This window comes from Homarus americanus, unplaced genomic scaffold, assembly GCF_018991925.1.
Source record: "Homarus americanus isolate GMGI-L3 unplaced genomic scaffold, GMGI_Hamer_2.0 scaffold24694, whole genome shotgun sequence".
NCBI classification, from domain to species: Eukaryota; Metazoa; Arthropoda; class Malacostraca; order Decapoda; family Nephropidae; genus Homarus; species Homarus americanus.
Genome location: NW_024732780.1, coordinates 7459020 through 7479090, shown reverse-complemented (window position 1 = coordinate 7479090; position 20071 = coordinate 7459020). Strand labels below are relative to the sequence as shown.

Here is a 20071-nt window from a genome sequence, read left to right as displayed (position 1 = left end):
CGTGTGCCCAGCCATCTTTTCTACTAATGTTAGTGTTAAAAAACCTAATATTATTGATATTTCTCTTAATTATTAATTGTGTGCATACCATCATAAAATTAAGAAGTTATTTTTACTACAACGTAGGTATTGTGTCTGAAAAAGTGGAGTTTGGGGGTCGGCCCGGTCTCTATTTCAATTAATCCCATATGTTATGTTGTTCATTTTACGCGTTTCTCACTTTACGCGGTTCAGTTGACCGCATAAAGTGAGGGTTCACTGTACACCTGTACCTACACTTTACACTACTGTTACTTACACCTGTTCTGTACACTACTGTTACTTACACCTGTTCTGTACACTACTGTTACTTACACCTGTTCTGTACACTACTTACTTACACCTGTTCTGTACACTACTGTTACTTACACCTGTGCTGTACACTACTGTTACTTACACCTGTTCTGTACACTACTGTTACTTACACCTGTGCTGTACAATAGTTACTTACTCCTGTTCTGTACACTACTGCTACTTACACAATGAACTGTACACTTGACTGAAATTTTGTGACCACTGTAACATCCATTTACATTTTTTTGGTTGAATTACTTACAACTGCAGATCACCAGTCACTCTGTGAGAACCCTAACAGCCTGTAGCCAGATACAGTACAGTACAGGACCAGATCACAACCCAGGTCACTACAGTAGTGTTCATTTTCTGTATCCAAACCATAATTATCTTCATAATGTTCATAATTCATTCTCTGTATTCCTATCACAACTCTGTCTCTGTGTCTGAATCATTGGCCATTTGTGAGAGTTGATCTTGCTGGTGGTTGTGATGGTTGTTGTTGACGGTGGTGGGAGCACAGTAGCCGCAGAATCCACAGAAGGGGGCCAGCCTGGTGGTGATGGCACGGCGGTGACGGTGATACATCCTGTAGCCCATCGCTGTTGTGATGGCTATCAGCAGGAGTATTACCACCCCTGGCACCACCAGCACTGCCTTGGGGGACCCGCTGCCACCCCCAGCAAGTGTCTCGGGCTCCTCCTCTGATATGTCCTCGTCGGACTCATCCAGGTATTGGCCGTCTGTCACGTCCATCATGTCCTGCACCGCCTGCAGGCACGAGTGTAGGACAGTCGTTGCTGGCACCCATGATCCTCGCTCCCGACACTTGAGTTCCTCCGCCTATGATATAACATATATATTAGTTTAGAGGACAACACACAAGTACTGTATCATTTAATGTGAAGAAAAACACAAGTTATTTCAAGGATAAAAAATATTGAATAAATTCTCACTGGGATACTGTATTGAACAATAGTGTAATATGGAAGAATAAAATGAAAGGCTGAGAATTAACTGTTCTCTACACAGCTTTACTGATCTTTACTTTACAAGTACTGTATTGTACATACTTTGACCTTGACAACAAATACACAAGAATGAAACATTATTAGCTTTACAATTTTCCATCCAGGGGTAAAATATGACAGTGATACGTCAGTCTGAAATATTTTAACAGAAATGATTGTCTTGGGTGACGTTTGCTCCATGTATATATCTGCATTGTCTACAGTAAATGCTGAGCCCATTGTAAACTTGTGTGTTGATTTTACCTGTTGCTGGCAGGTTGGGCAGTGTGTGTGTGTGTGTGTGTGTGTATGCCTGGTGCTGGCAGGTTAGGCCTAAAAAAAAAAATAACCTGACTGGGCAACCGCACCCAGTAAGGTCATCCTTATGCGGTCAAAAACACAATCAAAGTCACAGATCCAAACAAAAACAAACTATACAACCTCTTATGGTCGCTGCATGGAATGCCAGGACCCTTCTGTATACTGGCACAAACGAACGTCCTGAAAGAGCTGCCCTTGTCGCAAAAGAGCTGGCTAGGTATAACATCGACATAGCAGCCATTAGTGAGTCCCAGCTCCCAGACAAGGGTCAACTCACAGAACGGGGGTCTGGCTATACCTTCTTCTGGAAGGGTAAGCCTGCTGTGGAAAGAAACCGCATTTATGGATTTGGCTTTGCCATCCGCCAATGCATTCTACACAGGGTAACTGAAATGCCTATTGGGATCAATGAGCGCCTCATGGTGCTAGGAGTCCCACTGAATTACTCACGTCATGCCTTTTTCATCAGTGCATACGCCCCAACACTGGATGCAGAGAATGACATCAAGGAGGCCTATTATGCCGACCTCGACAGAGTTCTAACCTCTATCCTTAGAGAAGATAAGGTTGTGCTCCTTTGTGACTTCAATGTCAGAGTTGGCAGAGATGCTGACATTTGGCAGGGAACCACAGGGAGAAAAGGACTAGGCAAGTGTAATCCCAACAGTGGGTGTGCTGCACACAACCTCACTATCACCAATACCTTGTTTAGGCAGGCCGACAAGTTCAAGGGTTCATGGCAATACCCAGGATCCAAACACTGGCATCTCATTGACTACCTCATTGTCAGAGGAAGAGAGCACCGAGATGTCCTCATCACCCGTGCTATGTGTGGCTCAGGCCACTGCAACAATGATCATCGGTTCATCAGAATCAAGCTCTCACTTCATGTCGCCCCAAAACGGCAAAGGTAACAAGCCTCCAGAAGAGGTTTTAACACGTAGCATCTGGAGGCTCCAGCGGTAGCACATGCTTTCAGAGATCAGCTCGAACATGGGCTACTAAACAACCCAAATCCCAGTGCCGAATGGGATATTCTCGACACTGTCAGGACAAAAACCTGCAGAGACCCCCTCGGTCAGATCGAAAGAATACACCAGGTCTGGTTTCATGAAAATGACCCGGCAATAAATGTACTCGTCAATGATAAACGTGCTGCTGTAACTGACTTGCAGTACAACCCTCAATCTTGGACCAAAGCTGATATCTAATGCAAGAAGAAAGCAGCGGCCCAGCGCAAACTTCGCAATCTAAAGAATGATTGGCTTAAAAATAAAGCATGTGAAACAAACACTTGCAGATCAACACAAGATGCACGAAGTTTTCAATTCCACTAAACCATTTTATGGGCCAATCACTGGTTCATCCAACGGTAACTCCCCAATTAAAGACGATGAAGGCATCCTTCAGCGCTGGAAATAGCACTACCATTTGCTGAACAACCGAAACACTGATGTGGATGTCCTGACTACCCAGCAAGTCCCTCAGCATCCAGAGCTGACCAACCTCAGCTAGCCTCCATCCCTGGATGAAGTAGCTACTGCCATCAAATAGATGAAAAATAAAGCCTCAGGGCCTGATGGAATCCCAGCCGAGGTATAAAAAGCAGGAGGACCTCTGCTTACCAGCCGTCTCCACTCTCTCCTGGAGAATATATGGGAAAAGGAGGAAATCCCCCAAGCTCATAAAGATGCCTCCATTGTCAATATTTATAAGAACAAGGGAGACTGGCCAGTCTGTGGCAACTACCGCCGGATCTTGCTGCTGCCCGTAGCTGGCAAGATTATCTTCCAAGTCCTTCTAAACAGACTTCTTCCTGAGGTGGAAAACTTCCTCCCAGAATCTCAATGTAGCTTTAGACCATCATGTGGCACTACTGACATGGTCTTTGCTGCCCACCAGTTACAGGAAAAGTGCGGAGAACAGCATTGTGACCTGTACATGGCCTTCATCAACCTAACCAAGGCCTTCGACTCGGTCAACAGGGAACCCTTCTGGCGGACCCTCAGCTGTTTTGGCTGCTCACCAAAATTCATTGCCATTGTGAGGCAACTCCACGACGGCATGAACGGCAGTGTCCTGCACAACGGCACCCAGTCTGAATTCTTCCCCATCCAAATGGGGGTAAAACAAGGGTGTGTACTGGCACCAACTCTCTTTTTCCATTTTCTTGCCTGCCTTCCTTATCCGGGCCAGTGCCAATTTAGCCAGCGGGGTTGACATTGAGTACCGGAGCAAGCGCCAACGCCTCCTCATGTGCAACATCTGTGGACGAATCTGCCGGTCCCGTATCGGCCTCTTTAGTTACCCCAGAACTCACCAATGAAGGCGACACCCTTAATAACTCATACCATTGTACTGTATCATAGCTGGATGATCGTCATACTCAATTTCTAGTGACCGCAAAGTAGTAATACTGTAGTAGGGTGCTGGCAGGTTGGGCAGTGTGTGTGTGTACCTGGTGCTGGCAGGTTGGGCAGTGTGTGTGTGTGTGTACCTGGTGCTGGCAGGTTGGGCAGTGTGTGTGTGTGTGTGTACCTGGTGCTGGCAGGTTGGGCAGGAGTGTAGACTGTTGAGGTCAGCCAGGAGGGAACAGGAACACTTCCATGGGTTCTGCTGGAGGGTGGCGTGAGCATGAGGCTTGAGAGCAGCCAAATCACGGGCGTACAGTGTGGTCAGGTGGTTCTTCTGCAGGTGTAGGTGTCGCAGGTGGTGCAGGTGCACGAAGGAGTTAGGGGAGATGTGTCTCAGACGGTTATGACTCGCATCTAGTTTCCGCAGACTCCGCAGGCCAGCCAGGTCCCGTTCTGAGGGCAACAAGGACATTTTAGTGTTATCACTCACAGTACACTTTGTATATTCATTGTTAATCTAATTCTCTGTCTAGTCTTATATACCCTGTAAGTTCATTTCATGTCATGCAAATATTATTAATTATCTTCAGGTATTTCACAAGAAACTCACTACATATGTTTCTGTACTGTACCGTCACTAAATATCTGTATTTTTTAAAATTTTAAATTTACAATGTATTCCTAGTACAGTACAGTACAGTACAGTAGAGCTGTGCATATTGGTCCATTTCTTACTGATTCTAGCCTCTTGTATTTTTAATTGCACTACTGTACTGTACTATACTGTAGTGTACTGCACTGTACTATAGAGTAATGTACTATACCTATACCACAGCGTACTGTATTGTAGAGTAATAAACTGTACTGTACTACTATAAAATAGTGTACAGTACTGTACTGCACCGTAAAGTACTACAATATAATGTAAAGTACTTTATTGTAATATATTATACTGCACTGTAAAGTAGTGTACTATACAGTTCTGTACTATACAACTGACAAATGTACAACGTGTGAGACACTTGCTGGAGAATACTGCACATACTGTATAACAAAGTACATGTACTGTACTATACAACACACTGTACTGTACATATTGTACAGTATGTGTGTATAAATCTTGATGGTAACTGTAGTGAAAGTTATCCCACAAGTTCTCATGGCCAATATTTGTGACACACACTGTCACACACGTGTAATTCTAAACATGTTACCTCCACTATAACTGTTACGCCCTCCCTACTCCCCGTTCAGCTGGGTAAGGTGTACAGTACTCACCGTTCAGCTGGGTACAGTGTACAGTACTCACCGTTCAGCTGGGTAAGGTGGTTGTATGCCAGGTTCAGCAGCAGCAGTTTACGGGCATGCTTGAACCTCGACTTGCCCACCTCCATCACCTTGTTGTGAGAGAGGTCAGCCTCCTGTGATCACAACCGTGTCACAGCAGCAGGTATGGCAAGGACACGGCGGGTACAGCATAACAAAAGAAAGATAATTTAAATATTATATTATCGAAAACTTAACTAAATATCTTAATTATTATTTATAACAACAAACTAACTGTGTTTTACTTGTAAGGTTGACACACGTCAGTCTCTATCCCTGTCTGTCTGTTTGTTTGTTTGTGTATGTGTTGAGGTTGTAAACATACAGTAACTCACAAACTTACCATGAGGATGTGAGTCAGTACAGGCAGCGTGGTCAGATAGTTATGACTCAGATCTAGGTAGAGGAGGGTGGGTGGCAGTGTGGGCGGCGTGACTAGGTAGTTACGGGAGGCCGTGACACGGGAGAGGTTGGTGGGCGGGCAGGAGGACAGATCGAGGCCGGCCAGGTGGTTATGGCGGAGGTCGAGGGTGCGGAGGCCAGGCCAGCCGCACGTGGAGGCCGCTGTCAGGTTGTTGCTGTTGGCCTGGAGGTACTCCACGGCTGCCACTCCGCCCTCACACCCCGCCCACTGTAGCCCGCCCACCACCTCGTTCAAGGAGACGTGGAGGGAGACCAAGGTTGGCGTGCAGAGGGACAGCCTGGTGAGGTCGGTGCGGACGGCCTCCAGGCGCTGTAGAGTGGGCGGGACGCAGGACTTGTCTAGCAGCAGCGTCCCCATACGGGTCTGTGACACGTCCAGACTCTCTAGTGTGGGCGGCAGGGACTCGCACAGCCCGCCCACCTCCCCGTTCACGCCCCCGTCCACTCGAATCCACATCATCTTAAGGGTGTTAGACCCCGCCCACCACCCTGACCTGAGCACCAGTGATCCCTTAATGGCTAGTACCACCCCCTCCGCCCACCCAGGTACGCCCCCGCCCACATCCACACGCCCACAACCTCCCACGTCCACCACCAGCTGGTTACCTCCATCATCCACCAGCTGGCTCAGGTCTACCTCCACCCCCCTGCCAGAGGCCGCGAGGGTGACGAGAGTGGAAGTGGTATAAGCAGTGTCGTCAGCAGCTTCAGTAGTGCGACGCCCAGGGGGTGTGGGCAGACCAGGGAACAACCTCGGGGTGGAGGAGCAGATGACAGTCACCTCCGTCACGTTGTTCTCGCGGGTCACCGTCACCCGCGGCGGCTCTGTACTCGTCGTCAACACCGGGATGGTGGTGGGGTTCACTGCAGCCTCGGGCGTTTTGGTGGTGACGGTACTGTTACTGTGGTCAATGTTGTCACCGTGGGTGGTGTCAGGGAGTGACCTGTTGTGTTCTTCCGCAGACGACGGCACAGCTGTAGAAACACCAGCCACGGGTGGGTTAACAGCAACAGCTGTCACGTGGAGTAGACACCCACACACTAGCACCACCCACACCCACGTCCGTGACCATGGGGGAAAGGGCGGCGTAATGGGCGGCATGGTGGGCGAGCGTGCCACCCTCACTGTAGGCGTAGGAGTGTGTTTAATGTCACCCTCACCTCTCCCTCCATGTCACGACACACACTATTATTATCCACGCTTGTTTCTTCAGCCACCACCTCACGATGTCCATCGTCAACGCTCTCTTTACTCGTATAAGTGTTCCCTTCCTCCACTAGCCTCACTTAAATCATCTAACTTACAAAAAACAAACACCCACTTAGCATACCAGTCCCTGACACCCTAACTAATAACCACTTTTATTTATATGTAGTTTCACACCGACACAGTCAATGTTAGTTCTACTGGTGCCTTGTTTCTACGCACCTACAGTACAGTATATTCAACTTTAAGTGCAACATCTGACAGTGGGCATCCTTATCTCGTTATCTGTCTATCAACTCAAGAGCTGTTGGTCATGAATCACTGTTCGTCTCAAGTTGTCAAGAAGGTCAACACTTTTACTCTTCCTTGCCTCCACACTCATTAACACAACCTTAATCTTCTGTACGTGTAACATATACTGCATGTGTCTTAATTTGTATGACTATATTTATATGATATATTTTTTCTGCTTTGACACTATTATTTCAGCTTGAGTTAAAAGTGAGTTTCCTTAGAACTTTCATAAGAAGCAGTTTAATGCCGTACTAAAGCTCCTCACGAGCCTATCAGTGTTCTTAAATCTTTTCATTCCCACACCACTTTATAAAGGCACAAATATTGGGATCCTTAAATTTCATTATCATTCCAAGGCATCTCGAAGATCTCTTGCATAATAATCTCAACCTTATGACCAGGTAAGACGCACTTTATCACCAATACTTCACCATAATCACCGTTTGTCACCACAGACAGCTGTCACCAGATGGCACCACACACACGCCACATCATTTATCAACAAGTATTTATCTGATATATAATTGGTGATTTCTTCTCGATATTTTCACATTGTTACCTGGAAAGGAAAGGAATGTGTGATAATTGATTATCAACCAAGTACTCGTTGGTATCTACCTATTTATAGCAAATTAACGGTAACAGGACAAGATGGCACCAACCGCTACTGTTAAATCATCTTTATTAACGTTTCACTCAACACAGTTCGTCATCACAATCGTTTACGGAGAACTTAAAATGTTGGTAAAGAAGAATGACGGTATTTCCCTCTGTGTGAGTCCTGTTTATACCTTCAGCGGGGCTCTGGACACGAATCGGTGACCCTGAGGACAGGTGAATGATTTATACAATCAGCCACCGCTCACAATAAATATTTACAGTAAGTATATAATATTAATAGTGATTACGAACAAACAGCAACATAAGCTGGATCACGTGAACATTAGATATCTTAGTTTATTATATCTGAAGATTAACCAACCGAACACTAACCTAACGCCAATCAAATTAACGCTAACTAAATCTACCTAACAATCTAAACTAACCTAATGCTAACGTAACCTAACGCTAATCAAATTAAACTTAACCTAGCATAAACTAACCTAACCTAACAATTTAAACTAATATAATGCTAACATAACCTAACCTAATCTAAACTAACGTAACGCTAACCTAACATTACCTAACCTAACCCCCCAGGTAGTGTTAGAGAGGTTAAGTTTCCTGTGAAATAAGCTAGGCTTCACGTGGTTAGGTATCCCGTATTACTTTGCCCAGGCATTACGAGCCAACCCGGAGAAATAGTTCAGTATCTGTAGATGGTGGTATCAGGGAGGCGCCTCATACCTTATCTCTGCCACGTAGTATTGTTCGGACACATTGTACGCTTATGTCTCGCTATCGTCTCCGTCCATCTCATTCTTTCTTTGTTTTTTGTCTCTGTCTACACACACACGCGCACCCACAGAGTAAGCAGTAACACGATATAAGCAGAATGTTACAACAGAAATATCTTGGCCATTGTTGACGCCCTGATATAGCTATACCAAGTTGCTTCTTGCTAATCTTCCCCAGTTCAGTCATCACACCTGTCCACATTCATTCCTTAATCAGATCATATGAACATTGACTCCACCCCAGCGTACTTTACCACATTATTAAACTCCTTAATGCTACCTGGTGGTTAAATTTGGTTAGGTTAGTTTAAGATGGGTTAGGTTAGGTTTCGCTAGGCTAGGTTAGTTTGGGTTGGATCAGGTTAAGTTAGCTTAAGTCAGTTCAGGCTAGATTAGGTTTGATTTGGTTAGTTTAAGTTAAAGTGGGATTAGTTTAGGATTTGGTTAGGTTGGTGTTGGAGTACTTAATCTTGAGGTGAAATAAGCTGGGAGTTAACCTTGAGATGATCCAGACATGGTATTACAGTTACCAGGCAGAAGACCCAGAAAGAAATGTTATATTAAGTAGTTAGCACTAACCTGGCAACACTGCGAGGCTCGGCTCTATAAGATTCGTACAATAGCTTTCCTCCCTGACTGATGATGAGGACGTATTTATCTCGCTAAATTTAAACTGCCACACAGTTACTTTACCTGCGAGTGATATATCTATTCTAAGTGATGCGAGGAATAAGTACTTCAGCTGAAGATTAGTCCCCCTAGCTTATTACACTTGAAGATAAATCATCTAAACTCCTGACACATAAGAACACACAAACCTGCAGAAAGAGTATCTGGTGAACAGTTAACCACAGACATGACCCCCGTCAGTAGAACAGAGAAAAAGATCAGACATACAGTAAGTCGACGTAACTAGAAGCCACCACCCCCCAGGAGCCCCTCCCTACTGCCCCCCAGGACCCCCTTCCCACAGCCCCGACCCCCCCCACCCCCCAAGCACCCTCACAAGACCTGTGCACCTTGGTAACCAGACTAATCCAGGGACTGGTCCTGACTTCTGAGTGTGTGTGTTACACACTGCCCACACACAAACACAGCCAGACAAACTTACACCGCTATCATGAAGGTCTACACCCCCACTCAACATCACTAGTCATTACACAGCTCCGTCAACATGATGTTTTGGTCGCCGCTGTTTTTGTTTTTGTCGTGACGTCAGCGTCTGTTTAAGAGTAACGACTCCTGCCATGGCGGCTTTTCAGGCCAGTATTTGAACGTTGTTTTTGAGATATTAATGTGCTATAGTTGTTGCCTCGTTGTTGATGGTTTTATAGTTCTTGTGATGAAACATTAACAACTTAATAATTATGTTGAATTAAATACTGTACCTTGGTGTGTGTGAGGATGGTGAGGTATTGACTTACAGACGCACATGTATATTATGTTCAGTATTCTCCCAAGCACCCATATGCACATAGGAACATAAGAATGGAGGAGACTGCAGCCTCGTTTACACTTAAACCCTATCGCTCGTAAGAACATAAGAAAATAAGGAGTCTGCAATGGGCCGGTTGGCCTGTGCATGGCAGCTCCTGTCTGGAGTTACAACCACCCTCTATCGTCCCAATATATCTGTCCAGCCTATATTTCAAGCTATCCAGCGTCTTCGATTCAATGCTGAAGTTCGGTAACTTGTTCCACTCATCCACTACTCAATTCAATTTCAATTTCAATTGTTTATTCCTTGATAGAGGAAGCGGGATCCTAGTGCTGTCACTAGGTACCCCTGTACAATGACACCAGAATCATCTGGCAAGTGTGAAAAGTATATACAGTATAAATATTATAAAGGGGCTTACTAAAGCCTAAGGAAGGAAGGATGTTCCTTTAACACATAATCAATATTATTTACAAAATATCTGGCCAGTATTGGGAGGATCATCGTGTCTCCGTCAGGGGGTCGTGGAGTGGTTGTCCAGCAGGCGTCACGGAAGCGTTGTGTGTGGGGACATCTTAGGAGGTAGTGAATAAGGGTGCGGCTGTCGGGTCTTCTGCATAACGCACAAGAGCGTTGCTCAGGGGATGTGGGGATACCAATCTCCCAAGCAAAGTCATACCCAATGATGATACGGGCAGCAATCACGTCCCCCTTCCGCGACCCCATCCACTACTCTCCAAACCAGTGTTTACCCATCTCGCGCCAATATTTAAATTTGTCTAATTTAAAACTATTGCTTTGAGTTCGCTCCTGGTTGGATAGTTTGAGTACACCTTAGTCTAGCCCTGACTTCCAAGTATACAGTACACCTCGATCATATCGCCCCTCACTCTACGTCTCTCGAGGGAGTGCAAATTAAGATGCTTTAATCTGTCTCTGTACTCAAGGTTCCTAATGCCCGGGATTAGTCTTGTCATTCTCCTCTGAATGCTTTCTAGGGATTCTATATCCAATATGTAGTACGGTGACCAGGAACCACATAATCCAAGTGAGGTCTCACAAGCGCAAGGTATAGTTTTAGGATAACCTCGCTAGTCTTGTAATTAACACTCCTTTGAATGAACCCAAGTACTTTGTTAGTCTTGTTTCGAGCTAATACGCACTGTTCTCTTGGTTTAAGAGTCATATTATTACCCCTAAATCTTTCTCACTTGCTGCATTTTGAGCTATTATGTGCTCATTGAGTGCTGCCGTGATCTTATCTGAGTTATGATGTTCAGTGGCAGCAAGCTCCTCTGGATTAGTCATTCTCATTCCTACCTGTCTCTGTGGTAGTGCGAGGAGTGACCTTTCTGCTGGGGTTAAGTAAAGGCTTTTCATTGGTGTTCAAATAAAAGAAGTCCTATTGGTTTCTTCCAAAGGGACGAGGAGGGTTTTGATATCAGTGATAGTGCACATCAGACAATTCCAGTGATGCTAGACTCCATGGGTGAATGCCGCAAAGCCGCGTGGCTCAATTTTAGTAAAGTCAGATAGAGCTTGGATTTCCTTCACCCACACATATACCTTTCCCGTTGTGTACTCCGTCTTGAAATCATTCGTGCCGATTACTGCACCTAGGAGTCGTTGGCCACCGAGTAAGGGCGTCACAATGAGGAAGGACTTGCTGGCATTTGGGTGGTACCCTATTTGTGGACCATGTGATGTTACCAGATCCCACCACTTTTTTACATCCTCCACTTTTCCTGCTCCTGTAGTTTATTGTATTTTGGAGCATGGATAGGCCTAGTGCACACATTGCCATGACTACTGGGTCCCCCTGCGTTGTTCCTTCAGTTGACTGTGTGGTGATATCTCTCCTCTTTGGGCATTGAAGCTGTAATATAGAAGTTTGATGGGTTCCTATAGGTGTTTTCAACACACATTGCAAAGCTTGGACACCTGATCTTGATGTTGTGCAGTGTAACCTTGTATTTGATTATGTTGAAGGCAGCATCACAATTACGCTGCTTAAATATCTGCTACCCTGACATTGTCATTGATCACCTCCATTATGCATTTTCCAATGATTCGTCTAGGGCCTAGAGTGTACAAATGTAAAGTATTTAGTCTAGGGCCTAGACTAAGTACTTTACATTTGTACACATTAAATTGCATCTGCCATTTTTCAGACCATGAAAAAATTTTTTTTAGATCTTCCTGTAGCTTTGCGGAGTACTCGTCAGATTTAATTACACGCCCTATTTTAGTGTCGTCAGCAAACTTACTGATGTTGCTGTTTACGCCTATATTTTTGTTGTTTATGTATATAATAAATAGTAATGGTCCAAGTACTGAGCCTTGGAGTACTCCACTAGTGATATTACCCAAATAGGATTTAGTGCCAGGAATGCTTACTCACTGTTTCCTGTCCACGCACTAATCCATTTTAGAATATCTCTACCAATGCCGTGAGCCTCCACTTTTCGCATTAGTCTTTCGTGGGGGACTCTGTCGAAGGCTTTGCTAAAGTCGAGGTATACCTAATCAAAATCGTGTCCGTTGTCCACTAATTAGAAAACAGCTGAAAAGAATGTTAATAGATTTGTCAGATACGAACGCCCACTTCTGAACCCATGCTGGGAATCATTGATCAACTTGTACTTCTCCAGGTGATTTCGAATAGAGTTTGAAATTATTGCTTCCAGTAATTTGCCTACAATTGATGCTAAACTGATCGTTCGGTAGTTAGAGGATATAGATCTATCTCCTTTCTTTAAAATTGGTATTACATTCGCTATCCTCCAGGATTCTGGTACTTCACCCGTTTTTAATGACATGTTAAACAAATTTGCTAAGGGCATACTAAGTTCTTCCTTACATTCCTTTAATATTCTGGCAAATATCTCATCGGGACCTTTTGACTTATTAGGCTTTAGCCTGTCTATTTGTTAACTAACATCGTTACTAGTCAATACTATCTCACTTAATCTATTTTTTTCAATATTTCTGTATATAGTTTGTGCCTCGGGTACCATGTTTAAATTTTCGGTGGTGAAAAATATCTATTCACATTATTGCTCATTTTTACGCCATTATCAGTTAGCTCACCGGTATCTGACTGTATTGGTCCAATCTTGTCTCGTGTTTTAGTTTGACACATCTGGAAGAGCCTCTTTGGGCTTGACTAGCACACACACTCAACCTCCCTCATAGGCCTACTAATATTTGTGATGGATTAAGTGTACCCAATGACTCCCATGCGGGCCCTGGGAGCTGTTAGGCCCGGTTGGCACATGGGGTATAGGGGGTACACATCTGAGGTTTTGAGTGTGTACGTGTTACTGAGTGTGTGTATTTTAGTGTGTGTGTGTGTACGCTTTAGTGAATGTGTGTGTACGTGTTAGTGAGTGTGTGTATTAGTGAGTGAGTGTATGTGTTAGCGAGTGTATGTACGTGTCAGTGTGTGTGTGTGTGTTTGTACGTGTTGGTATGTGTACGTGTGAGTGAGGTGTGTGCTAGTGTGTGTGTGTTGAGATTAATTATGATTTCACACACACACACACGTATTGCAATCAACCATAAAACATTTATTTTTTCCATTCAATTTACCTAAAGTACCACAGCTAATTCTGTACTACATTAATAATAAAAATAGTAATAATAATAATAATAATTAATAATAATAATAATAATTATAATAATATTTGCAATACTTTATATAATTACAAAGTTACAAAGTAGTGTACTGTCCGTGACGTACTCTATGGAACTGGTGTCAACGCGGAAACTCGGCAAGGTGTGGACTGATTTTCTGAAACTTGGCAAGGCAGTTTAGTCCTCCCCTCAACACACACACACACATTCAAGAGCTGGGACGAATCAGATAACAGGTATTATCCATCTGTTCTATCGATAGCCTAGGGCTCAGGGTTATACTGTGTGTTTGGATTTACACACACACACACACACACACACACACACACACACACACACACACACCGAGCTGTTGTTATTAATAGTGGCAGCAGTAGTTGTTGTTGTAAAAGAAACAGTAGTAATGTACAACCAACCCTGAATAAAGATAGCGCTACCTACACCAGTCGCCCTGTTGCCATGCCCCAGAACTCTTTTCTCACTGCGGCTCTCCCCCATTCTATCCCTCTCCTAATGCTTTATCCTGACTACCTCCCTCACCAGTCACCACCACTTCCCCCATCCTCCACCACCACTATCTCCCCTTTCACCACCATCATCTCCCCCTCACCACCGCTTTCGTCTCCCCAACTACCACCACCACTTCCCCCATCCTCCACCACCACCGTGTTCACCACAATACCAGCACGTACACACACGGTTTGGTGGATACTACGATATTTATACTCCTCTCTCTCCCAGTACAGCGACCATGTCAGGTGGTTGGTGTCAGCAAGTGGTCGTGTTAAGATAGTAAAGTAAGTGAAGCGTGGCCAGAAATTTACATTACATAAGTTGAGCTGTTCGCTATAAGGAGGTTGATGTTGTTTGTCATGAAGTGACAACTGTATCAGGTATTACAGTTCGTTATGGTACATAAAGGTCTTTATTACCAGTTAAAGCTAAAGATATCACAAGATGATTACATACCGTACTAGTGACAATACAAGCGTTTATAATAATATGCCAAGGAACAATATATTTTCGGGTAAATATAAAGCTAGATAAGACAGTAACAGCTCTTGTATTTTCCCGGAAAGCCTCGTGTGTCGACTTGGTCAAAGAAAATAGTTTAAAATATACCGACCGATGATATCAGTTATGTGGTGGTTAATAGACTAAGATGACCTATATTGGTTTGTGTGTGTGTGACGCTAAGAGATAACCGTCTTTTAAACCTTAAGGAGCAACTGAAGTTCTTACTAAATTGGGATAACATTTTGTTTTTATTGTGTTAACATACTGAAAATTAATTCGTATGTGGTAAAATTTGTCCTGCCGTCAAGTTATTAGGCGGAATTTTGTCCAGAGGGAAAGTTATTTGGAGGATATTGTCCATGGTTGTCAGGTGGTGAGGGGCGGGGTACTATTATTACCAACACAAAAGCGTTGCTACAAAAAGTGACTCAACAATATTACCACAGCATCCAGCAGCAGCAAACAAGTACATTTTACTCAATATTAAGCTGTAACGTGACACACAAACACTTATGCTATTTTTACATCAAGATCTTGTAAAGGCGATTCCGCGGACTATTTCGCTTAAATGGAATTAATTCTCTTAGAAGGAAAATATAATAGTATGGCAGTGCATACTGTACTGGGGTTATTTGGCACGTGAAAAAAACCATCCTAGAAATATCTGATGCGTAGAAAACTCAGCTTTGGATAATAACTGTCGTGTCGAACAACGCTGCTTTTGAGAACAGATGACTCTGGGGACTACTGTACTGTAGTTGGCGCATATAATTATAGAATATGGCTTTTGGCCTTACTTGGCACATTAGAAACTCACCTCTTGGGAATATTTAACAGTTATGGAACACTGAAGAACTGCCACATACTGTTGCTGTAATATTTAATGATATAATCACTGTACAGCGGAAAACAATATTATAATATATGAAGCACATTAAACATTAAATACCTATGAAATTCAAGTTAACACTTTAATTGTTGCAAAATAAACTCCGTGCGCGCCTTGACTCAACTCAGCCCAGTCCTCGCCACAACAAGGAAGGGACCACTTGTAATACCTGGTAAATTTTGTGCAGGAAAACTATACTCGTATGTACTGACCTGTACTCAGTTTATCACATACAGAACCAAGTTAAACCTAGCCTGGGCTAGCTAAATATACCTATATATCTAAACTAAGCTATCTAAACCTCCCATCTAGCCAAACTAACCTAAACAAAAATATCCAAGCTAACCTACCCAAAAATATCCAAGCTGGCCACACTAAACCTATTTAAACTAAACTATCTTAAGCTGTCTTATCCTCACCTTTAACTTAATACAAGGCGATACATAAACATTTTGTCTCTACCGTACCTTAAGTGTATGCACAGCCTAATGGCACAGACTGACCACCGGTACATCGATCACACTTGTTCTTATTTTATGAATATATCAGCAGCTGACACAGTAAGATAAGCATACAGTTATTTTTCTACTTAGATATCAAGTAAATCAAGTACAGAGATATCGAAAAACGAGGTTGACACGGACACCGTACTAACCAGGAAGAAATCGAGGGAGGTAAACAGCAGATGGCTAAGCGGGTCTCTTGATAACTCTCACAGGATTCGACGATATTAACATATTCTTCAAATTATGAGTGCGAATTAATTACACAGGCACCACCTTAAACGTGACTATTGAAGCTAAGAGATGCGTTGACTTATTTACTTTTTTTCTTTTTTTGTCTTTCATTCCATAATTTTCTATATATTTTCTTCACTATTTCTTTCTGCATTGTGTCCAAATAACAGTTCTCCTAATTTTATTGTTTTCTGAACTGTTGCACAAGTTATTCCCAAGACACAGTACAATGTATTTTTTAATGGCGGTCCAGGAAAGCTAACGCGTTAGCAATTCCGTGCTTCTCAAAACGCCTTACAATAAACGCTTTGGCTCTTCCCTTTGAATGTTCCATACGCACAGATCAAAAGCAGCATCTGTGCATACAGAATAGCTAACGCGTTAACTATTCCGTAAATCGAAAACGCTTTACAATGAACACCTTTAGTCACTCTTTACAATTACTGGGGAATGGCGTAGGTAAGATTCTGGGTATATATACCGTTAGTGGGACTGGGACTTAAGTATTCATTAGTCCTAAGGTCAGGTCAGTTTTGACCATCGCACTAATGAACCCTCGCATTATAGAACCAGAACTATGGAAGGAACAGTTCGCAGTAGCTACAACGCAATAACATCTTGGTCTGATCTCAGTTGTCACACGCGAACTGAAGAATGACGTCATAATATGTGCTCTAGAAAGGAAATGTATTAAGATGATATTTACTTGTAAAAGTGTATATATATATATATATATATATATATATATATATATATATATATATATATATATATATATATATATATATATATATATATATATACGTTAAACATTTACCAACCAGTTATTTACAACCACAAACACCATAATACTGTACAAGTACCAACCATTCACTGGACAGCTGCCATACTTGTGTTACTTTCAGATCTATCATCTAAGTCACCCATATTGTTGTCAAGGGCGCCTTTTGTCACTGATCTGCATCAACATCTTTCATGTTTCTCACTATAATAATGTTGGCTTAATAAATCCCGTGTATATTCCCTCTGGCTTTCCTGGTAGTTTTCTTCTCTCAATACATTTATTGTCTTATCTCCTGCTACACATCCAGTACCAGCGCACACTGGTACAATTTGGCCTCCCTCCTGTCTCATCACAATAACGTTATTTTAATCCCTGTCCCCTTCTCGTATTTTAATCAGTTCATTTCCATCACATCCACTACCAACTCTCTCTTACAGCCGACTCATTTAAGTTCACCCCCTATACATTGACACTTGTCTTCAGAATCACTCATCATGGTTGTCGCTTGCTGACTCACCCTGTCCCCAGTATAACTGTTTACAAGACTTGCATCTCTCCATTACTCTTACTTTCAACTCCTATTACTCATCCATGAAATTACTGAACAGTCATGGCAACGTTACACATTCTGCCATGTCCTGTTCTTATTGATAAAAGTTTCCCCCTCACTCCTCACCTGAAGATTAGCCCCCAGCTTATTTTACCTGATGATTAAACACCCTAACGTTACTGTATATAGGGGGAGGTTTGGTTAGGTTAGGTGAAGTTAGTGTTAGGATGTTAAATCTCTAGATAAAATATGCTGAGGGTCTAATCTTCAGGTGATCCTATGTTTCATTGAACAATATACCAACTCTTCAGTACTTCACACACCACTTTTACCCCGACAGCACTGTATCAGATGCATTTACCAGAGCCATAAATGTCACCGTCAAATTCTTTCCAATGTGTGGGCGGTTTTCACCTGATCCACGCATACTCTTGCTTCATTGGCATACCTCGTCATGTTTCCCGGGACACCAGAGCCTACAATATCCAATGACTGACTACCTTATACTTTCTCATTTCTGTACAAGATTTACTGTTATTCTCATCATTTACGGCTGTAATGACCCTAGTGCTGACGGCCAGCAATGTCACAATACAGTCTTCTTCCTCTTCCTTTTAGTACTCGTACCTGTCAGTTATATCTTGTAAGTTCTTGTCACTAGTTCTAAATCACTTTTCCAGCTCTCATCTTTAACACTTCCACAGTGCCTCTATACACTCAAAGGGTCTTACTTTTCTAAAGATTGCGTTAAGCCTAGCTGTCACTCACTTATTTTATTATAGTCGTTTTAACATTACCCATTCCATTTTGTCAAGGAGACCTTAACGCTGTACGTCTCTCCCATGCGTTATATTTAGTATTGTAGTTAAAAGTTATCCACAACTCACTTTCACTTATCTTTTTTTCCACAATACTGTATATTAATTGACATTGTCTTTTTTTTTAACTGTTACTAAATTGTTCTCTTGGTTTTCTCATCATTTTTACGTTCCGAGAGGCTGTCATCTTAACATCCTCAACTAAATATACATGGTATAAAATTATAATAACATCTCTCATAAATAGTCCCTTAGAACTGCCAACGGCCTCTGTGTCCGAGATGTAACATTTGACATCTTTGTCAGGGAAGATAAGGAGATATTTCCCCTGGCAACAAAACCCAGTTGAAGTCGGTCATCCATAACAGTGAGGGGGGAAGGAGGGTTTCACTATCACTACACAATGGTGAAGTGTTGCTCCTGCACCACTAGCATGGTGTCCATCAAGATGTGGTTATTCACTGTTACGTTGCCACTGCAACTTCATAATGCATGGTAACATGACCTGGACTGACTGTTATCGCAAAGAATACGGAATTTAGTACTAATTTAAGTATTTGTCACAATATTACAAGAGGTACTGACAGTGAGAAAGTTGTGGTAGTTGTCCAGTAGTGGTTGTGATAGAGAGCACCGCCACACAGCTGCCTCAACGCTCACAGTTTCACCCAGACTGACTACCACCACACCGCACTACACGCAAACGTTGCCAACTCCCAGAAGAGAATGTATGGGGGCACCTGGACCCTCTGAACTCTTACCTACAACTCCATCTACATCCCTTTATTGGCAATATATTGATTATGGGAATGTATAGGATTAAATATTCTTCGAGTATGAGTACATAAAGTATATCTAACATAGAGACATATAAAAGATCCGATGTGTTGGCTAGCCACTGGGGCGCATCACCTCCCGCCTCCCAACCCACGCCCACGACTCTGACTTCCGCTTTCTGTCTACCCTACCATGACCGTCACCCATAGCAAGGGACTATTGCTATCAGCTACCCCGGGAGGGGGCTACTGTACTACGACTGTCAGCTGCATCCAGAAGGGGGCTACTGTACCATGGCTGTCAGCTGCACCCAGAAGGGGGCTACTGTACCATGGCTGTCAGCTACACCCAGGAGGGGGCTACTGTACCATGACTGTCAACTACACCCAGGAGGGGGCTACTGTACCATGACTGTCAACTACACCCAGGAGGGGGCTACTGTACCATGACTGTTAACTACACCCAGGAGGGGGCTACTGCATTAAACATCAACAAGTGAACCATAAAAATACAAGTGTAAGGTTTTAATTGACCATAAGAATTAAAAGTCTGTGACTAACGGTTCTTAATTAATACACCGAAGTACAGTTGAGATATGAAGAGCGATACATAATACCTAGTTGCTTAATTAAGCCTTTTGAAAGATATGACGTCAGATGAGATTAAGGAACCTTTATGTGAAATAATTACTGGACAAGACAAGTGTAGGCAGCGATGACTGATAAAAAATAGGGGTAGTGAGGATAATACAGCAAGGCTT

At 43.1% G+C, this 20071-nt stretch overlaps 2 protein-coding genes across 2 annotated transcripts in view; one reads left to right on the top strand and one right to left on the bottom strand.

Annotated features, from left to right (window-relative positions):
* The window catches only part of LOC121869026 (density-regulated protein homolog), a 41621-nt gene that overhangs the window by 12746 nt on the left and 8804 nt on the right, over positions 1-20071 (top strand). The window lies entirely within an intron of this gene.
* LOC121869027 lies at positions 155-19242 on the bottom strand. The gene is made up of 5 exons (XM_042370104.1): positions 19120-19242; positions 5688-7827; positions 5328-5439; positions 4203-4471; positions 155-1176 (listed from the first exon to the last, which is right to left on the bottom strand). Exons 2-5 carry the CDS (start codon positions 6867-6869, stop codon positions 760-762), a joined length of 1980 nt encoding a protein of 659 aa, XP_042226038.1. The 5' UTR covers positions 6870-7827; positions 19120-19242; the 3' UTR covers positions 155-759.

Coding starts and splice junctions, on each gene's coding strand:
- LOC121869027 (XM_042370104.1), bottom strand. CDS start 6,869: ATGCCGCCCATTACGCCGCCCTTTCCCCCATGGTCACGGACGTGGGTG. Junction 5,440..5,687: donor TACTGACTCACATCCTCATG/GTAAGTTTGTGA, acceptor TTGTGATCACAG/GAGGCTGACCTCTCTCACAA. Junction 4,472..5,327: donor CCACCTTACCCAGCTGAACG/GTGAGTACTGTA, acceptor TGTTGCCCTCAG/AACGGGACCTGGCTGGCCTG.